The sequence below is a fragment of the Etheostoma cragini genome, chromosome 2 (assembly GCF_013103735.1).
Source record: "Etheostoma cragini isolate CJK2018 chromosome 2, CSU_Ecrag_1.0, whole genome shotgun sequence".
Lineage (NCBI taxonomy): Eukaryota > Metazoa > Chordata > Actinopteri > Perciformes > Percidae > Etheostoma > Etheostoma cragini.
This window is the reverse complement of record NC_048408.1, coordinates 14,232,758-14,255,555: the sequence shown is the minus strand read 5'-3', so window position 1 is coordinate 14,255,555 and position 22,798 is coordinate 14,232,758. Positions and strand designations below refer to the sequence as shown.

Below are 22,798 nucleotides of genomic sequence, written 5' to 3'. Positions count from 1 at the left end.
ATATATATTAAAAAAAGATGATATATTATATAAGATGCTATTTTTATTTGAAGAAACAGACTGTAGCACTGTGATCAAGACAAATATCCCCTTGTAGAAGATAAAGTTATGCTAGGCTCTATGCTCAGCAAAAAGACAAACGTTTTAATGCAGCAATTCTCAAATTCCATCCAGGGAACACACAGTGGTTTTTCCCACTAGTTTCTAAAAATGTGTAAAAAAATGTAACAACTAATTTAAAAAACAAAACAAAAACAAAATCATAACTGCAGCCCTAGACTTTATAAACAAGACTTAATTCAGAGTTTGCGCCATTAAAACAACTTATAAGACACTGTGACGCCCATTAACAGTATACTATAACTGTTTGCCTCTGTTAAGTGCTCTTCTCTGACACACTGATGTTTGGAAACCTTAAGATACTAAATTTGATTGATTATGTTACTAGATCTATCTCGAGTAGGTACAACCCTGCAAGAAAAGTCCATCAAACAAAAGGTATCTGCTATAGTGACGAAATTAAAACAAAAACGTAAAAGAAGAGAAAAATAACTGATGACTACCAGTGATCCTCTGTATGGTCTTGGTCTGGTAGATCGAGTTTTAAAAATTTTACAAAGTTGCTTATTTTTCATAATGGAAAATCAATACAAGCGTTTGACTTAACTAGCATTATTTACCCTGCCTTTATGAACTTTGCTCTACTTTCAGACAGCCTCTCAATGACACTGTACAAAGTTCAGCTAGCTCAATGTCGCAACAAAGTGACAGCTAACGTTACTAAACTATTTTAAGAATCCGGAAATATGTATTCTATTCTGTCTCGTGTAAATTTAGGTGTCAGATATCTTCAAAAAAAAAAAAAAAAAAGTTAGCTAAAGATGGTTTCTGCAGAATGACAGCTGCACAGCTAATTTAGATGCTTCCAATCACTGCTGTGTGAAAAACATAAGCTACTCTGCCAAAACAACTTGAGAAGAGTCAATGTACACGCTACATTTAGTCAAGGGGACATGCAAGGTTAAGTGTGAATACTTGCTCGGCCTGGAAGCAGGCAGCGGGTTAAAGTTAGATTTCAGCCAAACGTTAGCTAAAAGCTAACTAGCTAGCTGAGTTGCTAACTATGAGTAATAACAGATTGTTGGCAGGCTAATATGGCTATCTAACTAGCCTGGAAAGCTAACTGACAGTCAACCAAGGGGAGCTTTGCTAGCCAGTGCATGTACAAGCGTGCAAATCTCAGCTTATGTACAGCACAAAGACAACGAGTATACTTCTATTGCAGAAACAAACATTTCAAGTTACTAAACCTTGAATTTACTTAAATACTTACAAAGCAGCCTGGCAAACAACCTGCTGTGAGACATCTTCGGTCATTCACCAATGACACCGGAGGCTGAGGACCCGACACAAGGAACTTAGCTGACTACAAATATGCATTTTTAAATAAGCTTGAAAATATATTTTTGTTTCATAATAAAGTCTAGCCTTTCTGTTTTATTTATAATTTCCTGCTGATGGTTTTAGTCATGAGATTTTAATATTGTAGATTAAACAGAACCGAGTAAAATGTCCAGGCGATATGAGAGGCTACATCAATTCACAATGCATTCTGGGTAGTGTTGTTCTAAGACTCAGACTTAGACACAGTATTAGATTCTCTTTATTGATCCATTTGGGAGAGTTCTCAAAAAATAAACTTGCGAGCACTAGAGGGAGCATCAACCACATGACCTTAGCTGAATACAAAAAGTTGGAGATAGTTGGAGATAGTTGAAGTTGGAGATAGTTAATTATTTGATGAAATATCCACTTACTATCTTTTTCTAGAGCTTTTAACCACATACTGTAAATTTAAATGCAATGTATTAAGTCTGTAGTGTAAAAGTAGCCTACAATACTGTAATGGGATGCACTCTGTGAGCCACATGGAGAGGACATGGATAGGCTGACTGAGTGTATCTCAGACTACATAAACTTCTGTGTGGACTGCACTGTCCCAACAAAGACTGTTCAGTGTTACCCAAACATTAAACTGTGGGTAATGTTAGAAACTGTCACTGTCCTGTTTGCAGTTGCAGGCTGAGGGTAGCGGACACTAACAGACTCAACAAACTGATCCGCAAGGCCAGTGATGTTGTGGGGGTAGAGCTGGACTCTCTGTCCGTGGTGTCAGAGAGGAGGATGCCGTCCAAACTACATTTTATCTTGGACAATGTCTCACACCCACTCCATGACTTGCTTCTCACAGACAAAAGCACTTTCAGTGCAAGACTTATTGACCCAAAATGCACCACAGGAAGTCATTCCTGCCTGTGGCCATCACACTTTATAATTCCTCCCTCTAAGTGTCTGACACACAGACACTTAATGAGTTGGAAACTGGACAATATTATCTGTTTTGTGTAATAACACCAACTTTAGACAAATATACGTAAATTATAATTTGCAATACTCTGCTGCCCCAATTTAGTCATTATTACTGTTTACCATTACAATCCCTAATTATGTAAATACTGTATCATAAAATTCCTTTAACTATGTAAATACCGTACATATCCACACTCCTTATGTTTCTTTTATTTATATTTCTACTCTGATATTTATGTTCTTCTTGCAACGGTAACAAAGAATTTACCTTTGGGGATCAATAAAGTAATTCTGATTCTGATTTCTGATTTACTGGACAATTTTTAGATACTGGAGCTTTGCTGGAGTAGTTCATTTTGTGAGAAAAAAAAATCCTTTATCATGGGGGAATATTGTAATCTCTACTTCACTATAGACATGTGTCCCATGGTAACTTGCACCATGCAAGTAACCATGGGACATATACCATTGGATGCAAGTTTCATGTACATACTTTTACTAATTAAGATGCAGAAGCAACACAAACTACACCATCTAAAACAGTTTATATTACATATGACATGTTTAGGTATTTAAACATACATTTTTAACAGTATCATACTGTTAAAGGCACCACGCTACATTTTGCAAAATAAATATATGTTTATTGAATTTACAGGCCTATATACATAGGCCTATGGCATGCCACCTACTTGTTATAGGAGTACATTTCTTTGAGGACATTGCAAATTTATAAAGAATCTAAAAAGCCTGTTTCACTGCTATCACCTTGTTCCTGGAAGCTGGATAGTGGGAATTTACTGAGTTTTTTCTTTAACTTTAATTGGACATATAGTTTTATTTCAATTTAGATAAAAATATATCCAATTAAAGAATTGTATTTACATAATTATAATTATATATCGAATTGTATATTTGCTTAAGCATATAAAACACCAACCAAAAACAGATTACATGACTACATATAATAAGTATGCCAATATAAATAAAGCCAAGCCTTTTAGATTTTTGAATGTCAAACCGTAATTGCAGCAACCTTTTTCTCTTTTTTTCTTTAATTTATTTAACCTTATCTAGGATCTTGAAAAACTAGGTTCACGAGTAGCACGTGAAGACATTACCCTTCACACTGAATTCAAGTTGTCCAATCAGGAGCCACCAACTCCTCCAACGATGATTGGTCACACACTTACGTCACAGGTCATTGTTACGTGTATTCACGAACACTTCAACGCATTTCGTCTTTGGTTGAGTCGCACGTTGTGGGGAGTTTTGTATGAGTTTACGTACCGGTGACAAGCTGCGCTTAAATATGAACGCAATGACATAAACGAGCCCCAGGAACTACCCAAGTCAAACATAAAACCTGCAACATTGAACGATTCAAGATGGTTTTAGAATCTATTTCAAGGATAATCAAAGTCCAACTTCCAGCCTACCTTAAGAGGCTTCCGCTTCCGGACACGATCGGCGGTTTTGCAAGTTTAACAGGTAATTAACTTCAGCTGTGTTAAACTTCTGACTGTCAAGTGAATAATAGGACTCCTCACTCATCGGGGGCACTTTGCAGAAAAAGAGCTTTTAATTTTAGCTAGCATGTGAAAGACAAGTCAGTCATAGTCGTGCTGTAGTTGGGAGTGTTCGACCTACACAACATTGTACTGTCCTCAAATGCTGCTTAGCTCCCACTAAACTCTATCACAGACAGGGTTATATTGTTCTGTTTACTAACATTAACTCAGTAATGACCTTAGGTTTTCTAGCAATGCTCTCCGCAGTTAAGTTTGCTTGTGTCTTGTGGTACAACGTTGGTGAATGTTGACCTTAACCATTAAGTGTCTACATCACAACTGTGATATGTGATATCCTGTTAATCCTTACAATTAGAAGAAATGTGATGCTTTTTTTTGCCTCCAACACAATATGTAGCCTTACTAGCTCATTCCATCAAGCGATGCCTAGGCAGGGCAGTTAGTCCTTGACTGGAGGTTACATACAGTCTCTAAACACAGACTACTTCAAGAACATCGGAAACCTTTCAGTTAGAGCCCTCAGTTATCATGACCCCTGTGAATTAGAAAAGATTCATGTCATCATATCAGTTAAAGCCTAGTTGCATGGTTAAGTTATGTTTCAAGCAAACCCCCGTGCCATCTCTTGCACCTGTAAAAATGAGAACACAAAACCAGATTAATTGATTTATTTGGAAATCTTTAACAGCAAGATTAATACACTGCAAACAAGTCTTCACAGCTTCTAGTTAAGCACAAGTGCACAGTTTAGATCAAGGAAAGAGAGACAAGTACAGAGGCGGTTTAGGAAACCAAAGTAAAAGTCCATCTTCTTGAAGCAGATCAACAACTTCAACTTGACCTTTCAGCCAAGACTGATCTTTGGAAAGTATCAAATTTAGCCTAAAATAGCCCCCTAAAAGGGAAAAAAGATGAGCTAGCTCTGCATTGCTGAAATGCTACTGTGACAATTGACAAGCTAAAACAATTTGAGTAGTACCTGAGTCTTTAAGCCCATAAAGGAGAAACACAGGTGAGACCCAACAGAGGGAAGATTTTATTGTTTTGTAGTACTTGGTACTAATTGATACGGCTTGTGAAAGTCTTCTATGATTGGTCTTTCATTTCAGATGTTGCCATTAAGTTACAACCTGTTTCTGAAGTTGTCTATTCTGTCATAAAGTATGTATTATTTGACCATGCCTAATGGAGATCTCCGTTAGATCAAAATGTTGCACAATTAAAATAGCTGGGAGCATTTGATACAGTGTGCAAATCTTTTGATTCTTGCTTTCTGTCATAAATTAGCACTTTAGTCAGTCAGTGCAGATTAGAAGATGAAAGATATATATTAAGCGCTCCTACATGTACATAATTCCTAAGAGATTAAGGATTAGCAAAGTCCCATTAGGCATCAAAATCCTTTTACTGAAAGTATTTTAATTGCACTAAGAGTATTATGAAAAGTTCCAGGAGCCGGGGTTTAAGCCATCGCTAGTAGCAAAATTACAGAGGACAGACTTTTATCAAGTCTGTCCTCTGTAATTTTGCTATTAGCATCTCCATGTATGGAGAGCTTTGTTTAGTTCAGCCAACAGTTCAAAATCTAAAGCTATTCAATTTACCTTTATATATGACCAGGAATGACACATTAGAGAAGGTGTAGTAAATATTCAAAATATAAAATTGTGGCAGAGAATTGTGATATATCAATTCTAAGCTAAAAAAAAAATCATGATTCAATTTTTTTTCCTGACTGGTGCAGGCGTAGTTCATACTGTAGCTAACGTGTGTAATGTGTATATAATGTGTGTGTAGTGTCCGACTGGCTCCGGTTGCTGCCTCTCCTGGGTATCCTGGCTCTGCTGGGCTATCTGACCATTCGCCCATTCCTGCCTAAGAAGAAGAAGCAGAAAGACAGCCTGATCAACCTGAAGATCCAGAAAGAGAACCCAAAAGTGGTCAACGAGATAGACATTGAAGACCTGAACAGCGCTAATGTGTGTTACTGTCGCTGCTGGCGCTCCAAAACTGTAAGTTCTATATGTATGGCAATATCAGCATTCGTTAACTGGCAGGTATTTCTATTTGTCACATAAAAATAAATACAGATAGCTTACGTACATTACATAAAGAATACTTTATTACTAAACCATTAATTAATGTCTTTATTTAAAAATTCAGGATAAAAAGAAGTTTAATGTTTCTGTATCTTGATCAGCTAACGTTAAATTGTTTCCTGTTCTAGTTTCCTGTTTGTGATAAGTCACACTTAAAGCACAACGAGCTAACTGGAGACAACGTGGGACCGCTCATACTCAAAAAGAAGATACTATAATTGGCCATTGATATTTTTCCTCTCCCCTCCCTAGTCTTTAGTTTTCATTTCTCAACCGTTTTTTTTTCTTCTTCATATAAATGCCTACCTTGGTGTCATGTTTATGTTGCTCAGAAATGTGCAGTTTTTATCTGAAGTGGTCCTAAAACAACTAAAAACACTGTTTGTGTATGCTTCGTGGTGCAGGTGGGCACAGTTTGTTTTTGTTGCCGTTTGCCAGACCCTGGGCTGTCTAGAGACCGCGTCTTTTACAGTGTGTTCTGGGGACAGGCAGCTTACAGATAGTTAGGAGATATTTGCTGTATGTGACAACAAATGTTGCTAAAACATGTGTGACATGACTTAGAGCGCCTCTAATGACATTGTGCAGTTGGAATTCCTTTTTCTTTTTCTTTTATGGGCTTTTGTTCATTTTTCACTTTTGTTGCTCAATGGAGCAGCCTTTTTATGACTTTAAATCAAATTTTTAGTCATGTCCTGTCTTTTTTTTTTCAAATCAATTACAAATCATTGGGACCAGTTTGAGAGGAACACTTAGGACATGCAAGATGCAGTGATTTTATGACTTTCAATAATCTAAACCCATCAGGAGCATCAATTCCCCCCCCCCCTCCCCCCAGGTAAATGGTTGTTTAAATTACAAGCCTAATACTAGTCCAACCCATAAGTAACACTTTGTACTGTATGTCTTTTGGAAGATTCTTTGGTATTGTTTAACAGCCGGCCTTTTGTCTGTGTGCCTGTTTCAGGATGTGATATTCTCTTGTAAGTTATTGTGTGTATGGGAGGCTACTGGTTAATCTTCAACTGTATCTTGTTCAAATGCTTTAAACATTTGAGTTTTACATTGTGTATTCAATGCTGTTGCCTAGAAACATTTCAAACCACTGCACAATTGAGCAATATCCAGTTATAACATCATAAGGTCTTTTTTTTTCTTTTCTTCATAGCTTCTGTATTGTCATAATAGTTGTATATACTGTAGTTGATCTCCTGCTGGAATATTCCTTTATTAATCAGCAATGCTTTTTACATAAATGGCGTGTATTGTCAGATCTGCATGATGAAGCTATTAACAACTGTGTTTAACCTTTGTGAAATGATAGCTTGAATTGATTAATTCTGTTTAATTTGTAAAATGTAAAAAGAAACAGTCTGGATGTTAAACTCAACAGTTTTGGCAAACCGCTGCTTTATTTCTTTTATTTTTTTACTATTTTATGACTAGGAAACACTCTGTCAACTGGAGCTGAAAACCTTTGAAATGAATGAGGTAACAGAGTACATTACTTTCTAATTGTCTAATTTTCAAGTAATACTTGCATGGTTATATTTTTTAAGGAATGCAATACTTTCAGTTCTTCAGTCAATACAGGGTCAAAAAGAAAAAAAATCTTAGCCCCAAATGTGAACTTCATGGGTGTGCTAGAGGAAAAGTCAGTGGGAAGGATTCATCCTCTGGACACCATCCAACCCAGAGTTGTTTAGACATTTCAGTCTGAACCACAGTGGTGGACCAACCAACAGTCCGACATTGCCATCCCTATTAGCATGTATGAAAAGCAAACAGATCAGAAGATGAAACTTAAAGGAACAGTGCCTTGAATTAAGGACATGAGATGCACAATAAATTGACTTGTACAAATACGTTGCATAGTAATAATTTTTACATTATAAGTTATTATCCTATCTCTACACAAAAGAGAAGAGAGAATATTTGGTAAAAAACTAATGCTTAATTTTTTGACTTTATTATAAATGGTTGCTAACAATACATAATGACGCAATGTAAACACATTCAAATTAAAAACATTAAGTTAAACTGCACACTTCTGTTATAAAAAAAAGAATAAAATCAATGTGGAAATCGACTTTCCCTTACAATCAAAATATCAAAGGTTGGGTTTTCATGAATGTTATGATTATGGACATATAGATGATTGTTGAGCATTCGCAAACTTGAAAAGCGGACATAACGAATGTAGCAGATGATGGGAGTTTTAGCAGCATTGTGTATAAACCAAAGGAAAGTGTTGTGGAACATGTATTTCGATCTTTGCCTGAGTATTTGTCAACTACGCAAACTCTTCATTACCAATACACAGCTAATACACATTTTATCAAAACACGCAAAAATACAAAAAACTGTAAAGATCTTGCACTGTGTGCAGAAGCACTAGACGTAAAGGGGAACTACGCCCATTTTCTCAACTTTGTGATGTCATCAATTATAAAGTGTGGAACTGCTCCAGAGGCAATGAATTGGATAATATGTTATATATGACACAGAGCACCCAGGGGAATGCTCTTAGTATATCAGAACACCACAGTAGAATAAAGGTCATTTGAGTATTAAAAAAAGAACGTCTCTCAAATTCTTTGTCTATGGAGCAGCTTCACACTTTATACTTGATAAGTTTGAGACTTACTTCTCTGGTATCTTGCTTTTGAAGAATGTACCTCACAAATATTGATTGAACTTTATACGCCATTGAAATTACTTAGTGGAGATTCATTTCAATTCATGTAGGTGGTGTTCCCCTTTATATGTGTGTCAACTGTGTGTCTAATTTAAAACAATACAAATATCGCTACTCTTAGTGCATTCAATTATGCAACCCTTCAAAAGGAATCTTCTAAAAAAAAAAAAAAAAATACAGCATATCCAAGTACAAATACAATAAATAATTAACTGATATTTAGTCATGAAAATGGGAAAATTCAAGTGAATATGACAGGAATAAAAAATATCCACATTTACAAAACTGTAAACCATATTCATGTCTCACACTAAAAAAGCTGATTAAAAGTTAAATTAGGACCAGAAACAAGACCCCATCTTGTATAGTGTCATACAGCATGACAAAGACGCTGGGATGTGGGTCAACTGTTTGGGACCTGAGGCCTGGAAACCACCAGAAGCTATAAAAACAAAGTGAATGATGTGTTCCTGCAGCATGGCAAACATCAGGAATTGACCAGCAGATAGAGAGATAAATAAGAGCCACTCTGTGGCTGAAGGAGAGCTCAAATATCCAAGGTGTGTTAAAGCACCTGGGAAGTCTCTTCGAACGTCCTTGCTTACTGAATGAAGACAGGTGATGTCAGAGTGTGCTCTCATAGGTGACAGGAGTTTCATTTTCATCTTCACCTCCTGCAGCAGAGCCTAGGAAAGTTAAGAGGAGACAGAGGGAGAACACGTCATTTGAAAGGCCTCAGTAAAAGATTGATTCCATGATATGTAGATTATGTAGTAAACAAACCAACATAATAGAAGCGTACAACTACAAGTTGCACTTTTGCACTGTGGTTAATCCAATGTATTTAAACTACAACAATGCCATTGTTGTGTGGTTGTAAAAGACATGAGGGCATGAATGACAGGGTAAACAACTATGCAAATCCTTGTCTGAGTTGACGCATCTATCACAAAAGGTAAAAGCTTTGCAGAAAAGCATTTTCACTACTCAAACACAGCCGCAAAGCGAGGTTTGACATGGGGGTTGAGCTGAGTTGAATTGTTGAGTGTAGGACCTTACTTACGTAAGAAAAAGGCTAATAAACTGGGTTTGACTCACTCACCAGAAGCAGAGTTCTTTGGTTTTTGTAGCAGGTAAGGTCCGGCGAGCCCTATGAGAAGAGCTCCTACCGGGGCTGTGAGAAGGATGGACAGCACACCCACAGTCAGCACATCCATGCCGTACTGCTGCAGCATCTTGTCCTCCTTTGTCCTGGCCATGTCTAAAGCTGTTGAGCCTATAGCTGCCTGATGAGAAAGAGGACAGGAGTGTTTCCTCTATACTCACAAATTACATCTACCATCATAATTAGATTAAACTTAAAGTCACTTTATGAAGAGAAAAAAAAGAAAAAAACATTTGCAGATATGTGCTACGAAAATCATTTACAGGAAAAATCTGAAACTGAGCAAGAAGTAAAACACTTGGAAAGATAAGGGCACTATTGAAATATTTCAGCCCTTGAAAATAATGAGAAAAACTTGTGCACTTGCTTACTCCAGACATTTTTTTGATTAATTTGATTACAAGGTTTTAGTCTGTCTGATCTTCATCAGGTATATAATGCACGATAACACTGTAAAATGCTTTTTGACAACTTGAGACTATTTTTCCTATTCCATTGGACTGGATTATAGCATGGATTTAATATTTGATGGCACTGTAAGATACATGATATATGTATCAGCATGTTTGCTTTGTTCATTTAAATTCAAATGTTCCTTTCTAATGACCTTTAGACATCTTTGAGGTTACATAAATGTTATTTACGATTTATTGGTATTGATATATTGAGTTATTTTGTGGCTTTCTAATGCTATTTTCTGACTGTTGGCGCATGTGTGTAATATATAGATATAAAAAACGCTATATTATATAATCTATTTCAGCGCTGACATACCTGAACTGTAGCTTTGGGCATCCATGCTAGGGCTATGAACACTTTTTCCTTCATGTTAAAGCCCGCACACAACACACAGACAAAGGTGAACAGGATTCGAACCAGCAGGGCAATGAGCAGAGTGGCTATACCCAGACCTAAACAGAACAATAGACAAGAGTCATACAGAGGTGTTACACTACAGTATTTTGGATATACAAGAAAAATGTATTATATCACCAGTACCTCTTAACAGATGTTGGAAAAGAGGCGCACAAGTAGTAGTAGTAGTGGTGGTAAAAAATAGAAAAACACAAAGGCTGGCTGTGGAGTGTGTGTTGTGTTCATAATGCGTGGGGTGCATGCTCCTCTTACAACTATGAAGTTATTTTATAATATAAAGAACAAGGAAATAAAACCAAGAGCGTGAGGATTTATCTACTTTAGTTTAAATAAAATACATGTCCATAATTTAGAGGCCATTCATTTTACAAAAGAGTACAGTAACAGTAATGAAACCTATTTTTTTTTCCAGTGAAGACTTTTATCATATTGCATTTGTCAGAACACTAAGAGATGTATTGTCTTAAACTGGATAGCAGAACAGTTAAGTACTGAGTGAGTAGGTGTATTCATGTAATTTCTGCTACATCCTGCCATCTGAGAGATTTGATCTGTAAGGACACATTTTTAAGGACACACAGCCTGCAGTCTAAGCAGGTGCCCTCCACACCTGATCATTTCTTTCAAAAGCGCCACGCAGATTTTTTTTTGGGCCAAGGTGGATTTTCCCTAAAACTATTTTTATTTTTACTATTTTACTGAGAGTGACAAAGCATACACATTTTGTACTTCATTCCAAATACATATAGTATGCAATACAACAAATATCCTTAAGAAGAAGATGTTCTGAAATCCCACCACAGTGTTTTTGTCCTCAATGAAATCATTTTACAAGAAATGTGTAGACATGTTTCAATTATAGCTACTTGCAGAACACCAAAATATGTTATTTTTGCCATTTTCCCAAATAAGATTACTTTTTTGGGGGGAGAAAAAGAAACCAAGGAACTCTCATTTAGGAACTTCTATGGAAGTAAAGTATATGAGTGCTAACAGAGACTCGGGTTTTAGTATTCAATGGACACAGACAAAGAGATGAAAATCTATGGGGCCTCTTTTTTGGCTATGGAAATATATTTACATCAACACAGCCACATTTGAATCTCTCGCTGTGCTAACAGCCACCTCAATGTGCTATTTTTGTGTGTGTGTAAATGTGTTGCTGTCTCACCAACTGTGAGTCCCTTCAACTCAGAGATTCGAATTTCTGCCCCTATCAGTCCGAAGAGTAGAGGCTGAAACACGTCCCACGCCCACCCCACCACTTCCTCCACACGTGCCTTAAGACGACAAAACAAACAGAAATGTTAAGGAAGACATGAAGCACTGTAGACGATGACTAACCTAAAGTACAAACCTGTAAGATAGTATATAGTATGCTTGAAAAATATAATGTGACATATACTTCTCTGCTGAGTGAAACATAAAATTCAGCCCTTAAGATGGATAATGCAAAAAGAGAGCTGAAAAAACCTGCTGTATGTACAAAGTGACATGCATATGTTGTTACCTTTTCTGACCCCCAGCCGAGGCCAGCCAGGAATGCCAACACCAGGGTGCAGAGGCCTCCAGAGCCAGGAAACCCAGCCACACCGCTGCCGAACACGGCAAATACAGACAGGCCCAGCACCAAGAAGGATCGCTTAATTACCAGATGTTTCTACGTGAAGAAGACAGTCAATGATTATATATATATATATATATATATATATATATATATATATATATATATATATATATATATATATATATATATATATATGGGGATATGTTCAACATTGTGACATTTTTAAATACAAAACACTACATATAACATTTGTTGGCAGGTATTACGTAGGTCGAAATGTTTGATATATATAGTAGTGGTTCATTTTAAAGTGTTATTTACTTGCTGATTCATACAGAATGATTTGACAACTTTCGAGTCTGACTATTGAGGCTATTAAAATACTCTGTTAAAGAAAACATAACCATAACTGTAATGTGAGAAAATTCACGACCCACAAAAATATCTCTTCCATGATATTGCAGTGTACTTCCTTATTTAGATGATTTCAAAGTGCACTTATCAAACGTTCTCAGCGTTTATCATTTCAAGTGGAAAGTTCTTTTTCCCCACAAGCCTTTGTTGGCTCTTTTTAAATCGTTTCACACAGGCTGTGGTCTCAAGTGGTGTAAGGATGACTATGCAATAGTAAAACTAGCTAATGTCATTGTAACGCTGCACGAGCAGGCTCACCTGGTCAACACTAGGAAAGTACTGGATGAGGAAGCCTAGAAGAATCCCAGCAACCATCCCACCACACACCTCCATCACACCTCGCAGGAGGTTCCACCAAGTGGATCCTAAAAGTAACAGCAGAGAAGATTTACAATTATTAGAGTACAATAGACTGATTCAGTTGTCCTAATTGTGTTTTAAATGCAGTTTTTCATTGCCATACAGAGGCTCTGCAATATGGTAAACTGGAGTCATCATACAACACAAAATGCACTGTGACATGGCACAAAAGAATTCAATGTTTTTACTTGGAGTACAGTAAAGCACACTCACACCCTCTGCTGAGCTTCTGACAAACTGCAAGAAGAAGTTACTTATGTCATATTCTTCTCAGTGTTGACCTACACTGCAGTGTACTAAATGTGTTGCCACTCCCCTGGAGATAAGGTGGTGTGCATTTCAAGAAAAAGAACATTGACGTCAGCACTTGTTATTTCCCTTCAGCTCTCCACACACGCAAACACATACATCCCCAGCAGGTTACCTGTGGCAAAGGCCATGCTTAAGCACGTGGTGAACCCCGTGATGGCAAGAATGTCGTCAAAGCTGCCTGCAGCCATCAGCAGGGTGGGGATGCCCTGCTCCACGCCGTAACCATCCTTCTGCAGCATCAGCATGGAGGGAACCACCACTGCTGGAGACACAGCGCCCAGCACAAAGCTACAACGTGGAGGAGATTGATCATTTAAAACAAATAAAGAATTGTCTTCGGTAAACCGTGGCAAGCATCACCCTTCAAATGCACTTGGAGATATTCAAAAGGCAGGCATTCCTGCAGCATGATATGTAGTTTATACTGAAGCTGAGCTGTGGTACCAGGCCTTCTCTAATGATAATCATTTTCCTGAGCTGCAAACACAGACTTAGTTTATAAATTCGGAAATGTCCAATCTTTCAAATTCTGCGAACACTCGTAAAAAAAGAACTAAAGGGAACTCAAAGAGCGCAGACATTCAACCAGGCATGCCCTGTCTGGCAATGCTAACATTCCGATTTGAGGGGACGTTCACGTGAATTTTCCCATTTGGGATCTAATTTTTCCTATTATCACATCAATGCAGCACAAAGATCCTATGTTGCAATGTTAATGAAAGTGAAAAATAATTTCTGTATCTGCTCCGTGATTTTGATCTGCTCCAGAATGTACTGGGTTCCTCCATGACCCATGCTACACCTTTCCACCAGGTTTCCTGAAATTTGGGCCAGCAGTATTTTAGAAATCCTGCTGCCAGACTGCCAGATGGCAAAAAAAAACATTGTGAAGGTAATGAACAGAAAATTACACTCTTAATTCTTCTAAAATGTAGTTGGGCAGTAAAAAATATTTGTATTGAGCCCATCTACTGATAAGCATGCCATATGTGAAGATTAGAGTGCTGATTGGGCTGCATTTTTCTTTCTGAGCCCAACACAGTTAATTATTTTTTTCTCTCATACTAATGACACGTGTGCGTTAGTGTGGAAAGCCTACAGTCTGGGGTTTATTTTGGACACCGGAATTGTAATTTCCCCATTGGGGATCAATAAACAGTAGAAATTATATTAATCAGAGCGTAAGAATGGTCGTACACTGATTAATGCAGCGGCTGGAAACTATTAGTAATTAATTAAATTAGTACTAATTAAATTAGTAATTTAACTATCACACCCTAATGAAGCTCAGCGCAAATTCTCTCTTTTTTTCATGAGTCAGAGCCAGGCTGTGAGGGAGAGCGTGTGTCCTCCGGGAAAAAATAATGTGCATCGTCATGTTTCCTGTGTTATATGTCACTGCCAAACATAACACTATAACACTATTTTATGCAGAACCCAACAGGCTAAAACAATGTTGCAGACTTTTTTCTGAGATGTATAGTAGGCCCCCCCCCCGCTGATGCAAGACAGAGCCATATGCCCTTAATCTGTCCGCTGGAGCCCGTGTGCGTATGTGTGCACTGTTGCTCGGCTCAGAGCGGTCTTCTAAAAGAGCCAGATCTGCCATTGCAGAGAAGTGATCAACTGATGACTTCTCCTTCTCCTAAACTGATTAGATGCTGCACCGCGAGTCCAAACTGACTCAAAAACTTGAGTTTAAACCTGATGTCAGATTTGATTGTAGCCTCCACTCACATCAATATTGATAAATGCCGAGCTTTGTGTGGAAATGACCAAAATGTACCTCATTTAGTAAATGAACGTACACCATATATTTAAGGCTCATACCGTCCCTCATTGGACAGCTGCTGGGGACCTATGTCCCATATCTCACCCTTTTCTTTGTCCCTGCATTTCCGGTCTGTATCCTCACCGTCAAACTATTTCATAAAATAAAATGCAAAACTGTTGAAATTGATATGGTAAATTTATTTTTGATTATAACTGGTCCATTAAAAAACGGAATAGATTCATTAAATGAACTGTCTGTCTGTTGTTGAATTACTGTTATGGTAATATACAGCTTATTAAAATGAAGAGTGGAGATGGAGTGGGTTAGTGGGTGGTGTTTTACTTACCCAAGGATGAAGCCCCAAACCCAGGGCAAGCTCATGAGGAAGTGCGACACCACAGCTGTGGTGCAAGCCTCTATAATGCAGGGCCCAGCTGCCACACGCATGCACACAGATTTCAGTCTCCTCAGAGCCTGACAACAGAGACACATCATTCAAGAGTTTGTTACAGTAGTAGTTAACTTATAAAGTAGTGTACTTAGTGTAGTGATGCTTAGTAGTTGACACTAATCGAGTGAAACAGAAAATTTGCAACAACATTAACCTAATTACATCTTCCAAAAGGCTCAGATGTGCTTGCTTTTCTTCATATCACTGGAAAATGAATACTTTGGATTTTTGATTATGCACAGAGATGAGATGAGCACATGTTTATGATATCTAAACATGTCTCTGTGAAGATAGTAAGCTTGAATAATGGTGGATGTAGCATACCGTGGGATCCAACCCCAGACCAGCTCTGGCCAGAATGATAGCCAGAGCGATGTTCCTCAGTGATGCGGACCATTTGAAATCAATGTACACCCCGTCTGTTATAACTGGGATGTTTCTCAGCATGAACCCCATCAGCAGCATACCTGCAACGCAGCAGAGGGTGTGGGAAAGGAAAGATGATCCTTTAGGACTCTCTCTCACACAGATACAGAACAAGAGTCAAGACCACCTGTTGCTTTTTTAACTGACAGCACTCAAGTTGGACATCTGAGACACAATGAAGGACTGTGATGATCGCCTTATGGCACTAATAACTGAAGTTTCAATATCCAAACCTTCTCTAAAAATCCACAATTCATCTCCAATTCTTACGTAAATGCAACATGGCGCCAACACGACGAGTAATGAACTGCAACAAAGGGAAATATTACACACGGAGCAAATAGTTTAAGAGTTAATAAGTGTTTACTTTCAGCCTTCAGACTGACAAAAATACTCTAATTAGAAAGACTGAAATGGTAAACAAGAATACTCTCTACATCAAAAAACACAAGAAATAAAGTTTACATAGTTTACAAAGTTCTCATATTTCCAAATTCCAAACACCAGGTAGTCACTAGTAAAATATTACATTTTAAACTTTAAACCAATGCTTACACTACATTCTAATCAATGCTGTGATTTATTCAAAGCCAGCATTACTAAAACACTAGATGGTATTCCATCACATTGGGTAAACAGGGCTTATTTAACCAGAGCCTGACCAAGACTCACTTCTCTTATATTCATAATTACTGACAAAATATATCTTTTGACTTAGCAGAGCACGGACATGATAATGGTCCTTTTAGCTTGAAAATGCAAGTTGGCTAACAATGCAATAACAATGCATACAGAAGTAAAATAATATTCTACAAAATACCAACAGAATCCAGTGCACCAGCAGTTAATGTGTACTTTGCTAAGAACGGAACAGGTGAGTAACATGGTTGCACAGTATTAGAAACTCCCATTTGACCCATATTTTTACTAATTGACAAAGGTCATTACGCATTCAGTTGAATCCTTTGTTATAATTCACCAAATTAATACATCTATGGCTTAAAAATGTGCATTACTTTTTACATCAAGCCCCTAGGAAGCCACATCACCTGTAGATGATTCAGAAGTAGAGAATACAGTGAGGGGAAAAAAGTATTTGATTCCCTGCTGATTTTGTACATTAGCCCACTGACAAAGAAATAATCAATCTATAATTTTAATGGTAGATTTATTCGGACAGTGAGAGACAGAATAACAACCATGAATCCAGAAAAACACATGTCGAAAATGTTTGACAAGTACAAAAATGATTGATTGCTTGCTTCTGTGGACTGGTGTCTTTCATACAGGTAACAAACTGACATTAGGAGCACTCCCTGTTAGAGTGTGCTCCTAATCTCACCTCGTTACCTGTATAAAAGACACCTGGGAGGCAGAAATCTTTCTGATTGCAAATCAATTTATAACATTTTTGACATGTGTTTTCCTGGATTTTCTTGTTCTTGTTATTCGGTCTCTCACTGTTCAAATAAATCTACAATTAAAATTATAGACTGATCATTGTCAGTGGGCAAATGTACAAAATCAGCAGGGGATCAAATACTTTTTTCCCCCTCACTTTATCTGGTAGTTTTAACAACATTATAATTTTGCTTGGCCAACTCATGTAAATCAAATGCTTCTTAAATAATCAGATGGGCATACAATTGATATGCAACAGGAGCAAACTGGAGACAGTTGAACTAGCCTCTATGGCTTATGCTTGGGCAGAAGAAGAAGAAAAATCTGTGTAAGGAAATATGAAAGTATTGTGCATACACACCAGCGCATGAAACATAACCACGGAGTTCTCAGCCTTACCAAGGAGAGGTGGGAACGGTGGAAGTTTGGGTAGATGGATTAGAGCCACTGCTTTGCCACCGATGAGTGCACAGATGAAGAGGATCGTGATGCCAAACAGGTTTCCCCCTGGAAGACACTGATCCTCGGTGATAGACCACACCACTCCAAAGAGCACAGCTGCCAGAAGGACTGGAGAGGACACATGGGACCGACATTAGATAATAGTGTCATGCCATATGTTACTAAAGTGTTTCGATGACGAGATTATTACATGCATGTTTGTTGTGTTATACGTGCTTACCTCTTAAACATCTTTAAAAGTGTGTAAGTATACTGTATATGTATGCCTTTATCTAAACAGATGCTGATTATTAAGTAGTTCAAAGTATACAAGATACTCATGTTATTTGCAGGTTTTCACAGTCCTGTGTGAAAGGAGGGAGTAGGAGCTCACTGAGCCAACAAGAGACCCCACAACAGCTTACCTTTAGTAAAGAGAGAGGCCAGAAGGCCTCTTGGTGGACAAGGGCAGAATCTGTGGAGCAAGGGGCAGCAGACCACTGGTGGGTCTGTGTTAGTGCCAGCATCCACCACAGGGTTACGAGGAATAAAATAGGTGGTCTCTTCTGTGGCATTTGGACTAGAGCTGCGCCGTACCACAAACTGGATCTGGTTTACATTTAGGTGCTGGAGAAGGAGGAACAGAATATGCACACGATAAAATCATGTTTGTCTGGTAGGCGTAATATTTTGTTAGATGCCTTAACAGCACATCTGAAAATGCAATACATGATGAAGTAGTTTGCTTTACAAACTCAAATTTGAATTTGTTTTATTAAAATGTGTTGTAATGTATTGCATTTATAAATAGAACCAGTCATGTTTCACTAACTGGATCAATATGCAGATTACTGTTCCAATAGTTTTTGATGACTTCAAAATAACAAAAGAGAGCAACATTCAATGCAATTATAGCACAACATTTTAGTAACCAGACCTTACATAATTAGTACGGTGGGGGAGAAAATCAATATAGCATAGTATCGCGATATTTTCTGTGGCAATACTGTATCAATACACAGACGCCAAGTTTTGATCTATATTGTGTTGGTCAGTTTGTCTGCTTGACAATCACACTTTGCAGCAATAAAATAGAAGTGATATGAACAAACTGAGAAATGTATCTTTTAACATAAAACAGATGTTGCCAAAGTTTCCTTTTAGGGACATAATTTGAAATTGGGAAAAGTTAGAAGTTGGAATAAAAAGGTTATAAATTGCAGTATATAGCAGAATATTGCAATATGTTTAAAATCGCAATAATATCGTATCGTGGCATAAGTATTGTGATGATATTGTATCGGGAGGCGTCTGGTGATTCCCACCCCTAATAATTAGCTGAGAAGTCAATATAAATGGGACATCTTACACAGAGCACCAGATCTAAGGTGTTACACTGACACAAATATGAATGCATGGTAACACTCAAGAGGGACATGACACTGTCATGAACACATGGCACTGTCATCACATAGTCATGCCACATGAACCCTAACCATAACCAAAACGTGTCATGACAAAACCAAATGACGCTTACTAAAAATAGCGTTTTGTCATTAACATGTATGACTTTTTTATGTTTTATGACATGTTCATGACAGTATCATGTCACTCATATGTAGATCTGTTCATGTAAAGTGTAACCAATGCATTTCTTATGACAGATTAAAAAACTGGAGGGAGGCAACTAGATGTCCCTGTTGCCGCTTTAATTGCCAAACCCTTAGTAAGTACTGTGCCCTATTGGTAATGTTCACAAAGAGGTACTTTATGCCAGCAGATTACAGGCTACTGTTTCTTTGTAAATATTAGAGTAGAGATATTAACTTGCAGATAACTGTGACTCCTAGAATACCTTCTTTGTCATGTTTTCAGTTGAGTAGACCAACGTTTTGACTTTGCCTCTGGCTGCATTCTAATTACTTCTCACATTAGAATTACTGCAACAAATTACAAATTATTACATAACACATTATCTCAGGCAAACAACTCATTTTACAAGGATAGAGAAAAGTGTATTACAACAGAAGCAAAACCACAGAACGGACTAAAGTGAGAGAGAAATAAGCAGAGACACATGACAGTAACCAAATTATTTATATGGAGCTTGAAATTTCTTATTTGGTGAATGTAAAAAATGTTTCTTATTAAATACAATACTATACCTCCACATGGTTTGCCGCAGGAAAAGAAATGATGTCCAGCAGTGGACTGGGTGCTGGACTAGGTGCTGGACTGGGTGCACGGCTGGGCCCCGGGGTAGGAGGCTTGGGCTGAGTGTCCTCCATGGCTACAGTTTTTCTGGTGCCCTCCCTTCTCTCTCACAGTGCATCAAGCCGAGGGGTGGGGTTGGCTGCTGATGGGAAGTTCTTTCACTTCTGCTTCAGTATGTCTGGCTTTGACTGAAGGCTCCTATTCATACAACACGGTTTTATCAGTAGATAAAAAATGGTTGTTGACTTAATTAATAATGAAAACAGTGGTGTTGGTACAGGTGTGGAAACTGGCATGGCATGAAATGATAAGATTGATATACTGCAACCATATTGTAGGGTAGCCTACTGGTGCTTTCACAAAATATTTACAAAATGAGATTTTTACATAAATGATATAAATAATCATCAGTAATGTGGATTTAATGAATAGTCGGTAAAGGGCCCTAGAACTGCGAGGAATGTCTGGTAAGTTCAGGAAATGATATCCCTTAACTGTAATTCTGCCTTTAAAGATGAACTGAACTGGAATTTGAATAATGGTGATATAACAGATGTACTTTATTTCTTCTCATTGGTACAATTATTAAAATGGGTGAATTTGTCCAATTACATTTTCCATTTATCTACTTTATTTATCTAAAAGGACCTTAACCATGTTTTTCTATTTTCTCTACATGCACACAATATACTGTATAAGCACTCTATTTCCTAAAATGCATAATGTACATGGATACAATAACAGAGTGCATGACAGTAGGCTGTGCCCACACAAACACACGTCACTGTCCCCCCCCCCAAACGATCATGTACTGAAGGTGGAGCCTGAAAGTGATCGTCCTCCATGTTGTGGTAGTCAGACAGTTCTGGCTACTCACAGGCTCAAATGCATAACCCGTGCCATTAAAATTACTCATTTTCGTGTGTATATAACATGCTGCAGCCGTTGCCTAGATACCTTCGCAGGTCCTACCATTTCAGTGACGTCATTGAAATTATCAGTGTTCTAATACTAACAAAAGCAATTTTTGTGTTGCTAAAAAAAATCTATATTGATTTCTTTAATTAAAAAAAAAAAAGTTTTCATTATCATAACCAACAAGTTATCGTTTATTCTTTCAGTTCAGGAAAACCAGGAAACCACAAAACTTATTCCATATCACCATATGCCAAATCTAACAGATCTAGAGTCATATCACAAAATTGATATACCGTTTTATAATAGTTTCCTTTAGTAAACAAATACTATAATGTTACTGGTTCTAACGGGTGTTAATTAGGAAAAGATAACAAGGCTACAAGCCACATGATTCATGTCCAAACTAGGATCTATGAGGCTAATATGTTGCTAGGTTACGTGCTGGCTGTGTGCTGGTTGCAGTTTACTTAACATGTGGCACTACTTTAACTTTGTTGACCTCTAACTCATTCCAATTGAAAAATACTACACTTACTTAGTTAGCTATAGCGTTAGCTACTCAAGCTATTATACACCATTGACAAGCATTTTACATTAAACACAATTGTTTCAACATTAGCCTACACTGGTTTTGATAGTTGTTTATGATGTACTCACTAGTTTTAAGATACTCATTTTTATGAGACACTGGGGCATTACTTCGATAAAGGAAAGGATTGTTATGATTTATAGGATCTTTGTTATTGCATTGGCCGAAATGGGCTTCCATAGCTTATGGTAACAGACGTCGGTTAATCTACTTGTGATCACACGGACCACACTAATCAATGATTAGCATTACAGCTCGACCATATGGCACATCTAGCTAGCTAGCGGATGCTTGGGCAAGTAGGTTCGAGTTAACTAGCAACTGTCAACAACATACTCATCTGGCATCGGTAGCCATCTAACGTTAGCTAGACATCTAGCTAAGCAAATCAAATGTTGGAGTTTGGGTTGTGCTGGCACGCGTGATTAGTGTGCTGCTGAAGCGGCGTACACACGAAACCGTAGCTGAAGTATTAACGTTAGCTAGTTACGTTACTGAAGAGGTCCCGCCTCACTATAAATCATGGAAACAAGTACATGCTTACTCATTACATGCAGCAAACTAGCTACCAATACAACCAACATATGTCCTCATAATCATAGTGGCTGACTTAACATATTTAGCCTGTAATTTCAGCCAGTCTCGTTACTGATAGCCCTGCCAGTACGTATAACACGCCGGGGACTAGACGCTTTCAGTTAACCCGTCTGTCAATTAATTATCGGTAAATAAAGCAAAGCACAATTGGACTTTCTATTCCGACACATATGGGTTTAATGATCCATCCGCAAGAGGGGAGCGTTGGCTTATATTGGATTCCTTGGCAGTAACTGTAGCTGGCAGTGCTTCCAACCAACTGTGAACTTTCCAAAAGCACGGTAGCTATCTAGAGACGCCGCTCCTGACCCTTCTGACGGGGAATATCCCTGAATATGTAATGTCAATGAACAAAAAAAGCTCACCTCATATCGTAAACACCGCCCTCGCGTGTGAACTGCAGCGTGCAGAGTTCCTGGCATCCATGAGGCAGATAGAGCAGCTGGGAATTAGGCGGATTAGTGATGGCCAAACAAGTATGGAAATTACCGTGCTCAGGAGTGCTTGATTGGAGGAATAGGGGGACAATTATAAAAGCCACTCAAGGGTATTTATGAAGACGTTTTTTAATAGATGTTTAAACATATTTAATTA

The 22,798-nt window shown here is 37.8% G+C and overlaps 3 protein-coding genes across 4 annotated transcripts in view; 1 reads left to right on the top strand and 2 right to left on the bottom strand.

Moving 5' to 3' along the window:
• The window catches only part of suclg1 (succinate-CoA ligase GDP/ADP-forming subunit alph), an 18,277-nt gene extending 16,698 nt beyond the window's left edge, over positions 1 to 1,579 (bottom strand). Inside the window, exon 1 of the mRNA XM_034890211.1 lies at positions 1,334 to 1,579. Within this exon, the coding sequence (XP_034746102.1) occupies positions 1,334 to 1,367 (34 nt within the window). The 5' untranslated portion in view covers positions 1,368 to 1,579. The remainder of the gene's footprint in view (positions 1 to 1,333) is intronic.
• Positions 1,580 to 3,593: 2,014 nt separating this feature from the next.
• Positions 3,594 to 7,660, top strand: cisd2 (CDGSH iron sulfur domain 2). Its single transcript, XM_034890549.1, has 3 exons — positions 3,594 to 3,861; positions 5,700 to 5,914; positions 6,130 to 7,660. The coding sequence occupies exons 1-3, from the start codon at positions 3,759 to 3,761 to the stop codon at positions 6,217 to 6,219; spliced, it is 408 nt and encodes a 135-aa protein (XP_034746440.1). The 5' UTR covers positions 3,594 to 3,758; the 3' UTR covers positions 6,220 to 7,660.
• Positions 7,661 to 8,292: 632 nt separating this feature from the next.
• Positions 8,293 to 22,710, bottom strand: si:dkey-162b23.4 (sodium/hydrogen exchanger 9B2). Of its 2 annotated transcripts, none has more exons than XM_034889866.1 (13): positions 22,570 to 22,710; positions 20,052 to 20,298; positions 18,312 to 18,513; positions 17,845 to 18,015; positions 15,943 to 16,085; positions 15,514 to 15,641; positions 13,506 to 13,681; positions 12,980 to 13,086; positions 12,251 to 12,400; positions 11,912 to 12,020; positions 10,639 to 10,775; positions 9,802 to 9,985; positions 8,293 to 9,385 (listed from the first exon to the last, which is right to left on the bottom strand). In XM_034889866.1, the coding sequence occupies exons 2-13, from the start codon at positions 20,172 to 20,174 to the stop codon at positions 9,324 to 9,326; spliced, it is 1,692 nt and encodes a 563-aa protein (XP_034745757.1). In that variant the 5' UTR covers positions 20,175 to 20,298; positions 22,570 to 22,710; the 3' UTR covers positions 8,293 to 9,323. The 2 variants fall into 2 exon arrangements, with proteins under 2 accessions (XP_034745757.1, XP_034745765.1); XM_034889874.1 differs by having other exon boundaries at positions 20,052 to 20,288; positions 22,570 to 22,693.
• Positions 22,711 to 22,798: the final 88 nt, after the last annotated feature.